General features: G+C 38.7%; 1 protein-coding gene and 1 long non-coding RNA gene across 4 annotated transcripts in view; both read right to left on the bottom strand.

Annotated features, from left to right (window-relative positions):
* Positions 1-7680: 7680 nt before the first annotated feature.
* The window catches only part of TFPI (tissue factor pathway inhibitor), a 34167-nt gene continuing 25710 nt past the window's right edge, over positions 7681-16137 (bottom strand). For 2 of the 3 annotated variants that reach the window (XM_063318086.1, XM_063318087.1), the window contains exons 7-8: positions 11585-11767; positions 7681-9962 (exon numbers count right to left, since the gene is read on the bottom strand). In XM_063318086.1, the coding sequence (XP_063174156.1) occupies positions 9856-9962; positions 11585-11767 (290 nt within the window). In that variant the 3' untranslated portion in view covers positions 7681-9855. Of the gene's footprint in view, positions 9963-11584; positions 11768-14825; positions 15816-16137 lie in introns of those variants that run through there. The other variant, XM_063318088.1, reaches the window with a different exon arrangement.
* Positions 13615-13856, bottom strand: LOC134507441 (uncharacterized). The gene is made up of 2 exons (XR_010068907.1): positions 13775-13856; positions 13615-13723 (listed from the first exon to the last, which is right to left on the bottom strand). It is a non-coding gene; the product is annotated as an uncharacterized LOC134507441 (long non-coding RNA).

Genomic DNA, 16137 nt, shown 5'->3' with positions numbered 1-16137 from the left:
TTTTTTTTTCAGATTGTAAATTGTTTATAACTCAGATCATAGCAAAATACTAGGCAGCAGCCATGAGAATCAGGCATCAATTAGTGAAAGATCTCCCACAGTTGTAACATAATTTTTATATCAACTATTACAATTACCTGTATTACTTTACTTTTTATTTAATTTTTTTAGTTGTTTTCAATTAAAGATTCATTCATTCATTCATTCATTCATATACTGCATAGCATGTAGTATGGACTTCAGAAACTGAGCTCCTAACAGTAAGCTCCAGCCTGCAGTTCAGAGAGTGCCATACTATTAGTATACTTCAATCTGACAAAGGTGTAATGCAACCTCTAAGTTCCTTTCCAACATCACAGTAGCTTCACTGCCAACAAAAAGACACAAGATACTGTATCATCAGAACCATGGGAACAAAGACAATAAAGAAATTACTTTGCCATATTTTTTGCCATCTTTCCTGGAAATACTATTAGATCAAGGAAAAAGAAACATGGGAAATTCAAACTGAAATTCAGAACAATTATTAGAGTGATTTTGTTGAGAAGAATGATGGTTTAATCAGCAAGGCCATCAATAAATTAATGATTTTGACAATAGTTGTTCTCACTGCTGATCCAAAACGATTAATTACTGTTTTTATGTGGTGCAGAGGACCTTTCCATGGTAGTACTTTTTAAATGCTGTATCCCCATGACATCACCTTCATCTCATCCTCAGCCCAAGAGCGAGACAAGCTTAATCTGTTAGACTTTGTCACCTATTACCTTGGAGGGAATTCAGGTGACCAGGGTGACTTGAAACAGAGGCAACAGAAGCAGGATAGGGATCCAGCACAGGAGAGCCAATGTCATGAATCAAGAATGCATGAAGAGCCCTTCAGTTCAGCAATAAAGAAAGGCCTTGTAGTACAGATGAGCCCTTAACAAGCTGATGAAATGGCCGGATTAGCTGAGGATCATAACTTAAACTCCAATTGAGTGATATACATACAGTACGTACATACATACATACTTTCCTTTTGAGCCTTATGTTGGGCCTAGACCAAAAAGTGGTTTTTTTATCTTCTACCTGATTATTTAGGTTCTTCCAGGGTCCTCAGAGGAAGAAAGGGAGAGATGGTTGCCTATCTCTCTTTCAGTCCCTTCCACTATTCCATCCTTACTCCTCCTTTGTAGAATTGAGAGTTGCCTCCTCTTCCCCATCTATTGTCTTTATATAGCACTTTTTTTCTTTCTCCTCCTTGATTGAGATACAGGGCTCAGGAGAGGATAGAAGGACAAGAGAAGAATTTGTTCCTTGTGTGTTAACTGTTCATTTTCTGACTTTGACCTGCCAGAGGCCCATCTTATGTACCTTAAGTGCAACTGATTCCATTGTCAGGTAGTGTCAGTTTTGAAGTAAGTTTTTAAATTAGGACCTTACTGTTACACTATATGTGTGCAAATGCACTTATGAAGCAGGTGAATAACATTATGACAGCAATCCAGGTATCTAGCTCCCGAAAGTAAACTGCACTGAATTCAGCAATGACTAATGCCAACCCTAAAGATTAAAATTCTAAAACAAACTAAGCTTTAACAAAGTATCTTTAGCTTCCTGAAATTGTAGTAATCTTTCAAAACAGGGTTACTATTTAAATTACTGGGGGAATGAAAAGGGTGGGGGATATTAACCATTTTCTAAAATGTTATTTGATTTTCTGTGTATTAATCTGCAATAGCAACAGTTGACAGTCTATCCATTGCCTCATTTACTTGCCACAGCAAAGGAGGCCCATCAGTTTAGCTGCTGTCCCAACATCATTTTCCTACTCTGAATAATATCCTGAGCCTTTTCCCCTCCAATGCTTTTTCCCTCGACCACAATTTAGCGTCTCTAACAAATGTTGAAATTTCCAAAGAAATATCCTTTTGATGTTAACATGATAACAGTAAGTTTAAGTACGTGTGTAAATATATATAAATATTTATTTATTTATTTATTTCTATAGGTCAGTACTCACCCAATATTTTTTCCTGAGATATTTGGAAAGACCAATCATTCATCATTCTCCTTCCAAATTCAAATGGAGGAAAAAGAGATGAGCACTAATATTATCTGCAGTGATACTGTATGACTCAGAGAGTTAGCAGACATCATATGATGAAAAATATCTGATTGTCCACCCTATGTAACTTATCAGCAACCTGAAGGAAACAGTCTTTCTTCCCATTATATATCAGTTTCTCACATACCCACTCTTCATAGTTCAGTAGCATTAGTGAAGAACTAGGAGAGAGAGAGAGACAGAGATACAGCTCTGTGTTAAGCAATACTGGAAAAGTGGTGAATCGTTTATTAAAGGATGTACCTGCACAATTTAGCTGGATATGCCCACTCCAAGAAGAGCCAGTCTGTATAGTGATTAAGGCACCAAATTAAGAAATGGGAGGCTGTGAGTTCTAGTCCCACCTCAGGCACAAAGCCAGCTGGGTGACCTTGGGCCAGTTCCTCTCACTTAGCCCTGGGAAGCAGGCAATGGCAAGCCACTTCTAAAAATTTTTCCAAGAAAACTCCAAGGTCTAGTCCAAGCACTGACTTGAAGGCACACACGCAGACGTGCACACACACACACACACACACACACCTTACTCCAAGACAGGTATGATAAAAATAAAATTGTGATAAGATAATAGTCTGGTGGCCAGTTCACAAAAGTGACCTAGATGTTATTTCATATCTCACTCTATGTGCTATCCCACAGAATTTTGCAAGATGATATGTAATAAAGTCATCTAGAGTAGTAGAGAGACATAGAATTCCTCAGAATGATCTGTTGCATTGATTACCAGCAGGCAGGATGTGACCACTTTCATCCTATTTGGGTCTCTTCAGAGGTACATATCCAGATATTCAATGGAGTTGAAGTCCTAGGGGGGAGGGCAAGTATGAGATTGTTGGTATTACTGAAATCAACTGGGATGGAACAGATTGTATAGTACTAGAAAGTTCTAATTTGTATAAAGTGTACAACTGTTTGTATAGACTTCAGAGTCACTTCAGAGTGGCCAAAATCTGTTTGTTTGTTTGTTTAAAAATAAATAAATACTATTCCCCAATAAAAGGGTATGGTCGTGTACATACTGTACACACATTGAGAGAGAGAAGAATGACAATACCTGTGTGGAAATTCATCACACCAAGGATGAAAACCCTGCTGAAAGCATCTGGGTGAATATTGAGGGGAAAAGAAACAATTGTGAGAGTGTTGCAGGTGTGTACTACAGGCCACCCAACCAAGCAGAAGATATACATGGAACGTTCACAAACCAGATGTCTGAGGTGTCCAGGAATCACAACACTGTGGTAATGGGGGATTTCAATTACCATGACATCAGTTGGAAATCAGACTCAGCAGCAAGTGGGAGACCCAACAAGTCCTTGACACGCCTTGCTGACCACTTTATCATCCAAAAGATGAAGGATGGAATTAGGGGAACAGTTATGCTGGACTTAATACTTGTTAAAAGGGAAGGAATGGTGGAGGAAGTTAGAGTAGTAGGAATCTTGTGTTCCTAAAATTCACATACTGTAGGCAGGAAGAACTAATGTTAGTCAATTCAGTTTTCTAGAGCTGACTTCAATAAGCTAAGGGGAAAAGTAGGATGAGACTCCTGAAGGGCAGACTAGTTTCAGAGGGTTGGGAAGTTCTGAAAAATGAGGTAATTAAGGCCCAAACACAAACAATACCAAAGAGAAATTAAAATGGGAGACATCCATTTTTTATCGAAACTGGCATGGTTGCAGAAAGTGTTCAGCTACATAAGCTGGGTAACAAAAAGGACAAACTTCGAAGAATGGAAAGAGGGCATTAAACAATCATAGAATATTAGGGAATAGCTCTTAGGATGGGATCAGGGAAGATAAGGCTCAGGATGCAGTTAAGCTTCCAATGAATGCTAAAAATAACAAAGAAGTGTTCTTTGTGTATGCACAGAGCCAGAGAAAAGTCAAGGAAGCAATTTGTCTGCTGGTTGAAGAAAGTATGAGATGGTGACAGGCAACAGGGAGAAGGATGAACTGCTTAATTCCTGTTTAGGCAAGGAAGTGGTGACAGAATATCTAGCTGCTAGGAATGAATGAATTCTATTCACCAGGACCAGATGGATTACATCCCAGGCTGCTAAAGGAACTGGTGGATGTAATCTCAGAACCACTGATTATATTCTTTGAGAACTCTTGCAGTACAGAGGAAACGCCGGTAGACTGGAGAAGAGTTAACTTTGTTCCATTCTTTAAAAAAGGGGTAAAGAGGGGATCCAGGAAACTAAGGACCAGTCAGCTTGACATCAGTAATTTGGAAAATTCTAGAAAAGATCAAATGGTGGGTTTGCAAGCTCTTGGAAAGGAAGAAGGTGATTACTAGAAACCAGCATGGGTGTAAGAACTGACACCTTGGGTCCCAATAATGACCTGACTCATGCACAATTGAAATATGCAGAATTCAGATTTAATGAGAGTAGTGTACAGATCAAGAGGAAAGCTGTGATTAAAGATTCCCGCCTAAACTACCTAATTAAAACTTACCCAATACCCCGCTCCCCCTTTACATCACTTCCCACCTAATTCCAATGGTCAGGCATGCCAAGCACAGATGTCTCTGATGGTACGACCTTGATTCCCCCCCCCCCCCCCACTTAGCCCAAGCAGACTAGTTTCATGCTCCTTGGTCTTCCCCCTCCCAACTGGTTCTTGACACACGTTGACTCATTATGGCAGACGAACACGATCAGACAATTCATCAGTCATTTGATTGTGGAATCTGACAATGGGTTTGTTAACAGGTTGCATTAGACAAATCTCATTGCTTTTTTTGACAATGTGACTAGATTAGTAAACTGTAGGAGTGCTGAGGATGTAGTGTACTTAGACATAAGTAAGGCATTTGATCAGATTGACCATAGCCTCCTTCTTGAGAACAATGTGGGAAGGATGGTCCCACTACCAGATGGATTTGCAGTTGGTTGAACATGGCACCCAACACATGGTCCTTAATGGATCTATGTAAATACAGAGGGAGGTATGGGTCTGTTCTAGGCCCAATGCTGTTCATCATTTTCACAAATAACTTAAAAGACACAATCAATTCTGTAGATGACATAAAGCTGGGGGGAAATTGCTAACACCTCAGAAGACAGGCTCAAGATGGGAGCTTGTTAGGGAGACTGCAGAGTTTCTTCAGTGGCAATAGTATTTTAAGTTAGAGATCATTCTCGATTATTGTTAACTGTTAAGAACCTGGTAGAACAGCATTTTTTTACGGGGCTGTTTTGAAGAAGATGAATTCAGAGGACTATAAAATCTTGAAGGAGATTTGAATCTTTTACTGAAAGCAATCTACAGTTTTACAGTGGGCAGTGATTGATGAGAGCCAGTTTTAGTTTTCATTAAAACTTTCAGGTTTAACTAAAGTTTACTATCACATAACTGTTCCTTTACATTCTTTCTCATGATATTTCCTTTGAACTTTTCTTCTTAAATTGGGGATTTGCAAGTTTATGCATTTATGATCTAGGAGCACAATTTACCTTTTAAAGTTGACTGTTTGCTTATCTGTAACATTTTAGAACTACAAAACTTGCTTATAAGGATAATTAAAAGCTATATCTGGTTAATATGGTCAGGGCCGCAACTAAGGGTGGGGCAACCGGGGCATGTGCCCCGGGCGCCACGCTGGTGGGGTGCCAAAATGGGTGCGGAATCCTTGTTTGCCCTGGGTGACACAGACCCTAGTTGCGGCCCTGAATATAGTAAGGATTTTTGAGTGAAGACAGTAATTTTTTGATATATTCTAGTCTCCCCCACCCCACTTTTTTTTTTTTTAGTGAGAAACTCTAATGCAAATTAGGATTGGTAAAAAATTAGGGTTGATAAAAAAAAATATAAAGATAAGGATTTTACCAATCCGTAGACAATTATTTTTGGATATTAGCTTATCAGCCTTATTCAAACATGTTATGCAACCAGTTTCAAATAATTTGGATGGACTTTTATACTTTTACTTTTTCTTCAACCACCAGAGGGAGTTCCAATATAAGGAATGTCCATTTGACATTTTCAACTTTGAACCGAAACTTAAAACAAAAGCATCTGGTCTACGGAAGTGCTTGAACTTTTTGTATAAAAGTTAACAGTATTTAAAATGTTTAAGGATTTAATGTGTATAATGGTTTCTGTCCATTCCACCAGATCTGGCAGGGTGGGCATTTACTTATTTATTTAAATAATTTATAGGGCAGCCCATCTCCCAGAAGTGACTCTGAGTGGCATACAAGGAATAAAACAACAATAGCATCCAAATATAACCCATGAAGCCTGAGGTTAAACCAAGAAAACTCCAATCAGAAAAAAACCACACCAGCAACAGAGCTTGCGTAACTGCCTGGCCCAAATTCCTGGAAAACAGCAGGTTTTTCAAACCTTGCAAAAGGCTAGCAGGGTGACGGCCATCCAGTTTTCCCAAGTGATGCTATCCTAGAGGGCAGGCATTACCACAGAGAAAACAGGACTCCTGGGTCCAACAAGCTGCATCTTACAACACAAAGTTTGGAACATTTGCTGAGCCTTATTGACAAGTTGTTGATGAAATTTGACTCAGAAACTGAACAAGTTAAAAACTGTATGATTAAACAGATGAAGAATGTACATATAGTAATTGATATGCACAATGGGAATTCCAAAACAAGAACATTAATTTACACTGAATATTATATTTAGAGAAAACTGTTATAAGACGTTTTATTGTTGGTACAGTACTCCAGTACTGATTACTAAAATGGACAATTCATTCTCTAAAAATTGTTGGATTTTAAGTCATTTAAAATCAAATAGTGAAATATTGAAAATTTTACCTTAATTCTCTGATGCTTGTAAATTCCCTAATTATTCACTTCATATTTTATTTCACTTTATTCTTTTGTTCCCATTCCTTTGGTTTTCTACCCCTTTTTTCTTTGTTTTTCCTCTTTTATTTTTAAAAATGCCTAATGAAGACATTTTTTTTAAAAAAAAAGACAGATGTGGTACAAGGTTTAAAAAGAACCTGATAGACTTGAAGATGGACGCTATCTCAGAATATGCAGTCTAAGGGTGTGATATGTAAGGTTCTGCACTTAAGTAGGAAAAAAAAGAAAACATACAAAATTGGTGCTATTGGAGTCAGAAGTAGTATTTGTGAGAATGATTTGTGTGTCTGGACAGATCCCAGATTAAGTATGAGCCAGCAGTGTGCTGCAGCTGCTAAAGGAACCAGAACAGTCTTGGGCTGCATCCACAGAGGTATAGTATTGAGATCATGGGAAGTGATAAGGGACTGCTTATCTTCAATTGTTTATGCCTGTCCAGTAAGACAGCAGGGTGGGTGCACACCAGGTCCCATTAAACAATGTCATCTTGCAGGACCCAGGAGATACATCTACTTCATATCCCCCACCATCCATCATAAGCTTCCACCCTTATGATGTTCCGTAATTTACTCAAAACCTGGTTGTTCTCCTAGGCCTTAGGTTAAAGCGGTTGTCTAGCCCTTTCTACTTACTTTAGCTTTTTTAAATTTAAAAATGGCTGCCCACAGTCCTTGAGGAGCTAGGCAGCCTCTAAATTTAAATAAATAAATAAACAAGCAGAAGTCACTACAAATTTTGGAATGAAGTTTAATGTGGTTTGCGTATTTTAACAGAATCTTCGAGGCCTGACAAAGCCCGTCTCTACTTCAACTAACACAATGAAGGAGGAGTTGTTTTGAATTTCTTTCTTATGTTTTCCACTTGCTACCTCCCAAGACTCTGGTATCTTTCGTGTAATGGTTCAGCATTCTCTTCTCCCTTCTCTGAATCAAACCAGCATTTCATCACAGCTCCCCACAAATACCAATCCTCAAGTCTTCTTTCAGGTTGTCTCCCTTATTTTCCACAACCAACCATTTAGCATGCTTTACTTCATTCTCTCCTGGGTGCAATGATTTGCCAGTGCCTTCTTTCTCCAATTAAACCCACATTTAATTAAAAACAGTGATTTGATAGAAAGAAAAAAAAAGTTTATATACATTTGAAGACATTAACATGTTAAAAAGAAATGTATCATTACGGTATGGCCTCCTACATTATGTATTTATATAAGAGAATAAAGAAACAGTATTTAGCTCGACAATCCTTAGATATTATTATAAAGGGCTAAAATAAATTCAAAAATTTTACTAAATATAGAACTTGGTACTGCATATTTACAGAAGATAATATAAAGAGAAGGAATCTCTGATATATTATTTAAAAAAGCTCAGGAAGCAATCAGTTTAAAACCCTGAAGTAACATACAGAAATGGCTAAATATCAGGGCTGTGAAGAGAGCTATAGTCAAAAGACAAGGCAGTCACTCAATCTTGACAAAAGGCTGCTTTAAGGAGCCTTTGAAGGTGCTACTTGTGCACCCATTTGCTCTGAATCACTTTGATCTATTGGAATTCAGATCTTTGCACAGCCCTACTAAACCTTGTATTTACTTAAAGCTTTGCATTTTAAAATTAATTGGAAATTTAAATGAAATTGAAGTCTTGTTTAACATGTTTCTTAGCAACTTTTGTGACTTGGAAAGCACTTCTTAGATCATTTGTTTCTTCTAATATATTTTTGTTACAAGAACATTGTCCTCCTTATTTTCAAGCTTTTATTACATTTGTAATAAGCTGATGTAACATTCCTCTACAGACACAACAGCTAAAATTCCTTTTCTAAAAGTCTAGATTCTAGAGTACCTAATGATTCAAATAATTATTCTAAATCAGTATTTCTCAACCTTGGCAACATTAAGACACGTGGACTTCAACTCCCAGAATTACCCAGCCAGCATTCTAGGATTTCTAGGAGTTGAAGTCCACACATCTTAAAGTTGTCAAGGTTGAGAAACACTGTTCTAAACTGTATGTATGTATGTATGTATGTGTATGTATGTATATATATATGTGTGTGTGTGTATATATGTGTGTGTGTGTGTGTGTGTATTTGAACTGTGACACAAGTTCAATGACTAAATATTCCCAAAGTGGTCCACTGATATTCTGTTGCCCAAAGGGTCCATACAGCAAGCAATTGGTCTTCTGGCAAATCATTATTTTTTGATTAATTAATTCATTTATTCAAAATTCATTAATTCAAAAAATTGAAAATTAATTTTTCAATATCCTCAATATGGAAATATATATACAACTGGAGTCTGGAACAGGTTTTATTAGAATTGTTGCTGGTTGAGATTCCAAAAAGCCAGATCAGATCAAGTCATCAGAAAAAGAAGAAGCCCATGTAATTTGTTGGCCATGTAATTTTTGTATATTCTTGCTTGAATTAATGATACAGCATTCCATGAAATTCACATCAGTGATTCCTGCAGGCAGGGAATGTTGTATCTATTTCAAAATCCAGAAGTTCTCATTCAAAATTGGACCTCCTCGTGGAAATAAAATAGAGTTGGTCTGCAGTCACAATGATGTGTATTCAGCAAACTCAGCAAATACATATAGTGATTACTAGGATGGATTGGATAGTGTCAGATTAAGAAGATAAAGTGAGACTAGTTCCAGATCACAGCCTTTCATTCTGCATTTCTATGTAATGATCATAGAAAAAAAAATCACAGCATTAATTTTACAGTAAAAACTTTGGCTCTTGACTGGCGAACCCCCAATGGAATGGAGAGACATAAAGGCTACTGTATAAAACCTTGATAAATAACTTGCATACACAATGTGAAATATTGTGGGTAATACAAGGATAGTCAATGTCTTAAAATGAAACACTTTCAGAGTATTTAATTGTACAGTACTTAAATCCTTTCAGTAACAATTTCCCCATCCACCAGTTTCACTAGTTGTTTCTTTCTTTTCCGGCGTATTTTCATGACACCTTTTTGTCCCTTCTTTGGAATGAAACCTGGAGAAAAAAAGAGAAGGACAAAATGTACTAAACAGCATGCCGTATTCTTCTCTTTTTTCCCCACCTCTTTTCCTCCCCTCCTTTTGTTGTTTCCCTTTTGTCTAATTATACATTATAAACTCCTGAAGTGGGAACTTGTTACAGATTAAAAAAAAAACTGTCAAAATTTAAGACTGATAAGATACAGCAATTGTTCAGGCAGCTGGAAGTGTTATGGTAGTGATACTGATGCCTATGGTGTACCTATACACTTCACTTTCTTTAGGACAAATAAAATATTAACAATCCAAAAGCCTGTTTATCAAAGTCAAAGGCATGCTCTTCTGGGGGGTGGGATCCAGTAAATGGGTCTTCTCTGTCATGGCACCTGCCCTCTGGAACAATATTCCCCCTGAGATTTGTATAATCCCCACCCTGATCTTAATTATGCAAGCCCTCAAAATCTGGCTGTTCCCCCAAACTTTGGGTTAGTGTGTGTGATGGCTCCACTGTGTGGTATTTTAACCAGTCCATCCTCCAGGAAATAAAGCCAGACTGCTCACTTGAGGGAATGATATTCAAGGCAAAACTGAAACACTTTGGCCACACAATGAGAAGACAGGACACCCTGGAGAAGATGCTGATGCTAGGAAGAGTGGAGGGCAAAAGGAAGAGGGGCCGACCAAGGGCAAGGTGGATGGATGATATTCTAGAGGTGACGGACTTGTCCCTGGGGGAGCTGGGGGTGTTGACAACTGACAGGAAGCTCTGGCGTGGGCTGGTCCATGAAGTCACGAAGAGTTGGAAGCGACTGAATGAATAAACAACAAAAATACTGTAATCTGCCCAGAATATAAAGATTGAGGTGGCCTATAGGATGGATGGATGGATGGATGATCAAAACACAAGTTATCAAAAACACAAGGAGATAGTTCTTCTTGGAATCATCTCCAGCCCTCGGGGAGGGGGGGAGTTATATCTATCTCTAACCAGGAGTTATTCCAGATGATTTATTACATCTGTATCCCACTACCCCTCTATAGAAGTCAGTGTATAATACAAGTCCCCCCTCCCACTTCCCAGCCCTAGGCATATTCAGTAGCCTTACAAAATTAGCGTGAACTAGGTTAGTTGGAATAATTAATGATATAAGCAGAATATCAGGCTTCTCTGGTCCTAATTAGCTACTTAAGCCATTACCCTTCACTGCCTCATAATATGTGGAATTCAAAAGAGGTGCTTCAAAACAGAACAGGGAAGGGGGCGTGTGGTCCTCCTGAGTGTGCTGAAGTACAACTCCTAGAAGCCTCAGCCAGCATCATTGATAGGGACAGAAGGTGAACGTTGATATTCAGCAACATCGGAAAGGTTTCCAGCCCTGTTAGATTCATGAGGCAGACTGACTGGTTGCTACTGCAAACCTTAAAGGTTTGTGTGTTGCACTCAAGCTCCTATCAGGAGAAAGTCTGAGTCTTTCCTATTCTGCTTTGCTAATGGCAGCCTTTGGGGCTTCCAAACCATACGTATTGTAGGTGCTTGTTTAAGGTGAACAACAGGACACATTTGTTTGACTTGGGTACTCAGTAGTAATATTTTTCTTTAGGGGAGAATATTTCAGTCGCAAAGCCTTGTGACTGTACCTTTCTTACACATCTGCAAACATGCCTTCCTAGAGGTGAAGTTATTTTCATTCCCACCACATCCAGTGTAGCTGAATGGACGGCACCTTCCAGCAGTGTGGTTGTAGGAGAACCTTTTCTCATTTGCTTTGCAAAGACCTCTGTCCATGGACATCACGCAAAGAGAAGGGAGCAGGGATAACTCTAGACATTGCAAGCAAGAAGAAATGGTTAGACATAGAAGAATCTTGGGTTCTGCAGTTGTATTTTTGCTTCTAAAGCAAATGCACATTTCTCCAATATTGCACTGCAGTTCTCAGAACATAAAATGTGAGTGCATATATGTGTGTGTTGGGGAGGTTTTTTAAGTCAAAGGAAAGTATCAAAAATGAATGTGATTATGTATAAAAGCATGGAACTGAAATACACGTACTTAATATTATACTTGTCATACCATACAAATAGGCTATTTTTTAAAAAAAAATGTAAAAACAGAAACAAAATCCATAGATGCACGAATATAAGAGAATAATAAAATAAATCATGAAAAAGGATTGAATCTCTATGATAAACTCACAGATGTTTTATCCCAAATTATCCCAATCTCATACTCTCCAACTGTGTTGGACCAGCATCCCCTTCTCCACACAAGAAGACCAATGGATATGAAGGCTGTGGATGATGGGAATTTTCAAGCTAACATGCCTAGAGTACCAGTTTGGGCAAAGCCATGCTGTACTAATAAATGAATCCTCTAAGATAAGCCAGTTAAACTTAGCACTTGACTGAATGTGTTCTAAACACATGCTATGCTTCTAGCCATTCTTCCAATATAGTACAGTATATAGTTTCTAGATTTAAACAAACTCAGCACTAGTAGTTAATTTTGTCCAATACTGTACATCATTAAAAGTACCGTTCAGTTGTATTTAAGCACCCCATCCTATCATTTGCAAGGTCACTCCTTTCATAGGTCTCCTGTTTTGTGAAAAATGCATTCTAGCGGCTAAAATTGCTCTTTAAAAGCTTGATGTTTCAAGAAACTACAAGAAGCCAAGACATTCAGCAGTTCCAGAACTTGCCCAGTTTAGGAGAATGCTGTCTGTTTGAGGACAAGGAAGGAAGGCTGCAAAACAGCATGTTTGCTTGGGAGAGATAATCAAACAAAGAAGAAAATAGATAACTCAGACACATACGTGATATGAGAGGCTTACAGAAGCTGCACTGCAGCTCTGACTTGAAGTTCAGGGAGCGCTGGATAAAGTGATTTCTGCTAGGGGGCCCTCTCTGGCTTACTGGGTGGGCCAGACCCCGCAGTTCTGACCCCACAACACCAGAAGAAGCACTGGCCAGTGAAACTGGTAGTCATTTTAATTTCTTATTATAAAGCTGCAAACTGGTATTCCATTAGGGTATTATAAAATATGTATATGGAAGCTGGGGTAGCTGCCAGTGTTCAATTATATGTTATGCTAGCGGTGGTTAGCAACAATCCCAACAAATGTCAGGCTCCTGGAGCCACCAAAGGATCCCAGGTTCTGACACTGGCCATGACATGTTATGCAAAGACTACATTGTTTCTGCTGGGAGATCACTATACTTTGGTTGTGCCTGGAAACAAAACCAAAATGCCGTTTATGAGGCATTTTCCAGCTGGACTCACGGCTGTTTCCATCATGAGACCCCAGACACCTCCTTAGGTGTCCTCAAGCATGAAAACAAATAAACAAGCACAAAGCCACAATACAAGAGATACAGTCCTCATGTCACTAAGTAGTAAAGAACGTTGTCCTCTGAAACAACCATGAAAGAGGAACAACAATTAGTCCATTTTGAAAGCTGTGACTGATTCAGAGGAACTATTAACAGTGCAAAGGTACCAGAGATTTGTGTGAAGAATGAGGATTTTTAAATGAAACTCAAGACAAAGCAGGATCTGGCCATTGGAGGCTTTAAGGGCCTAGATTTTCTAGGGGCGAAATAATGATACAGAAAGTACTATGGCATCAAAACCTACCCAGGTCCATAGCCTTTAAAAAAAAAAGATAATAAAAACCTGAAGCTTAAATTATTTTATTAAAGTCAGCAACATCCTAAGTTATAAAAGATGTGTGTGCTGCTAGGTAACAGAAAAAACAGTGGAAACATGGAAAATATCAACTTGCCTGTAAAATGCCAGGAAGTAAATCTCCCCCTCAGTTAGTTTTAGACTCAAACTAAACTTCGTGAACATGTCCTTTCATTTAACAGAAAGCCACAGCTTCATGTTGTGATCCTGAGGAGGTCCTTTCCTTGCAACAAGCCTTTCCCCAGTCAGATGCTCTTTACACTGAACAGGCAGGATTTTTAATTTAATCTCACTTCCAGTTTATCCCAGTGGTTGACTTAAGGGATTTTGGTGTCAAGAGAAAGTGAACTAGGCTAACTAACTCTACACTGGGCAGACAGCATTGTGTGTGCAGCTGTGCACATGATGGCCCTTTCCTGCAGCAGAGCCTTCTCCTAGGACATCAGGAGAAGGTGTTTCTTAGTCCTGAGCTTGCATTTGGAATTTATTCTTTTGTGTCTTGCATGAAGAGGGCCAAAGAGAACAAAGCCAAATAGAGACATGCACAGACACAGGCATACACACAAACAGCATGAAGCCAAAGAAAGTAGATAAGTAGGTAGATGAAATTATGTGCATAAAACTTTCTTATATATGAACATCTACAAAGAAATAATGGGAACATTGTCTACTGCCATTTGACCATTCCAAAAAGGCATAACAACAGTCAAAGCACCATGATTGAAACCCTGCCTCTTTGAATATGCATATGACAGCAACACACATAAAAAGGGGTAGAGCTACAGTTGCACTGCTGCGACCACCATCTCATCTTATCTTATCTTACCTTACCTTACCTTACCTTACCTCTCGAATTTTGCTACTGCCCATCTCCCCCCACAAGAGGGACTCTGAGTGGTTAGAGGGACTCTTGCCTTTTTTGACTCCGTCCCCACGGAGGCTGATGCCCCTTCTGCTACCCAGTACACTTTTTCAAAATTTCAAATATGTATCTGTCTGTATATATTTTAGAGTCCTGGTGTAAGCTTTATGATAGCTAATTATGAAACACCATTATGCCATTAAAATATGCAATTAACAATAAACACAGCAGCAATAAATCAGCAGCATTATTTACCAAAGGACACTTGATGGCTGGCTGTTTTGTCAATGAATGATACTGTAGGAGTCAACTACAGTAGTTCAGCAGACTCTTTGGACTCAGAGATCATAGCAATCTTTCTTGCCTTGCTAAGGCCATTTAAAAGCAATTCATAAACCTAAGGCATATTCAAATCTCAACCATTAGAGTGAAATTGTATCTAGTTATTTTTTTATGATCATCTGAGTTCAGCTCTTGCTTTTGCCTCTTACCGAGAGGACTGCTGTGTGCAAGCAAAAAAGGGCAAATTAAATTGTTTCCATTAGCCCCTGCAAGTTGGCACTGTATCCAGTTTCTTGGTCAGGTGAGGCATTCAGACAAAGGTGTGTGTGTGTTTGTGTGTGTCTGATTAGTGTAATGTGATCTCACCAGGATTTTGTAATTCCATCTGACTGTTCCTCACTGTGGCTCTATAGGAGCATCAAGATATGCTTACAGATACCATGTTTTCCCATTGACATGTACCCCTGACTGGGTAGGTTTAATTTTTGAGTGGGTTCTCCAAATTCAACAGCAGATCCTTGCCTAAGCAAGGGAGAAAACTAACATAGAGACATAAAAACGTGAGATGTGTTTAACTGCTCAATAAGGGCAAATGCCGAGACTAAACAAAACGAGGAAGTACTGTCAGTTACTCTTAAACACCTTCAATGATTTATTTATTTATTTATTTATTTGCTCAGAACATTTCTGTCCCGCCCTTCATCCTGTCTGGATTTTGGGTGACCAAGAGCACCTTTCCTCCCTCCCGTTACTGGTTTAGGTGATTATAGTCCAAGCAAGTTCTACGCTTTGTGATGAATGAAGCCAGGATGCAGAAAACCACATGGCACTTTCCCATCATAGGCAGTCCCAAAGTTCATTAAGAAGATCTCACTGGACTTCTTCTACATGCACTCCACATTTCTAGCCAGCATGCATAATCCACAAACTATCAGCCAGTTCCCAGAAGCACATCTGAATGCAAGTGCAGATGGCCAGCAGAAAAATATAGCGACTGTGATCAGTCTTTTTCCAGCTGTTCCTTTCTCCCTGCCGTACAACTGTGGATCATAAAAACGAGAAGCCTCAATCTCCAGTATTGTGTACACCCGTGGAAAAACAGTGGCAACAAGTCTTTCAAAGATACTTTCAGATAAGAAATCAGTAAAGTTCAACAACAACAACAACAACGATTTATTTCTGCTACTAACAATTCCCTCAGAAATGTGAATTAGTATTTATTATTTATTTTCTGTTATTTATATACCCCAGTCTCCAGACTCTGGGAGTTATACAGAGCAGTGAGGAAACAATTAAAACAAGAATGTAAATGAAAACTAGGATTTCATTTATTAATGAGGATTTTATATTCTATCTCTTTGT

This window comes from Candoia aspera, chromosome 1, assembly GCF_035149785.1.
Source record: "Candoia aspera isolate rCanAsp1 chromosome 1, rCanAsp1.hap2, whole genome shotgun sequence".
NCBI lineage: Eukaryota > Metazoa > Chordata > Lepidosauria > Squamata > Boidae > Candoia > Candoia aspera.
Note: the sequence above shows the minus strand (reverse complement) of the source record. Positions and strands in the feature narration are given on the sequence as shown.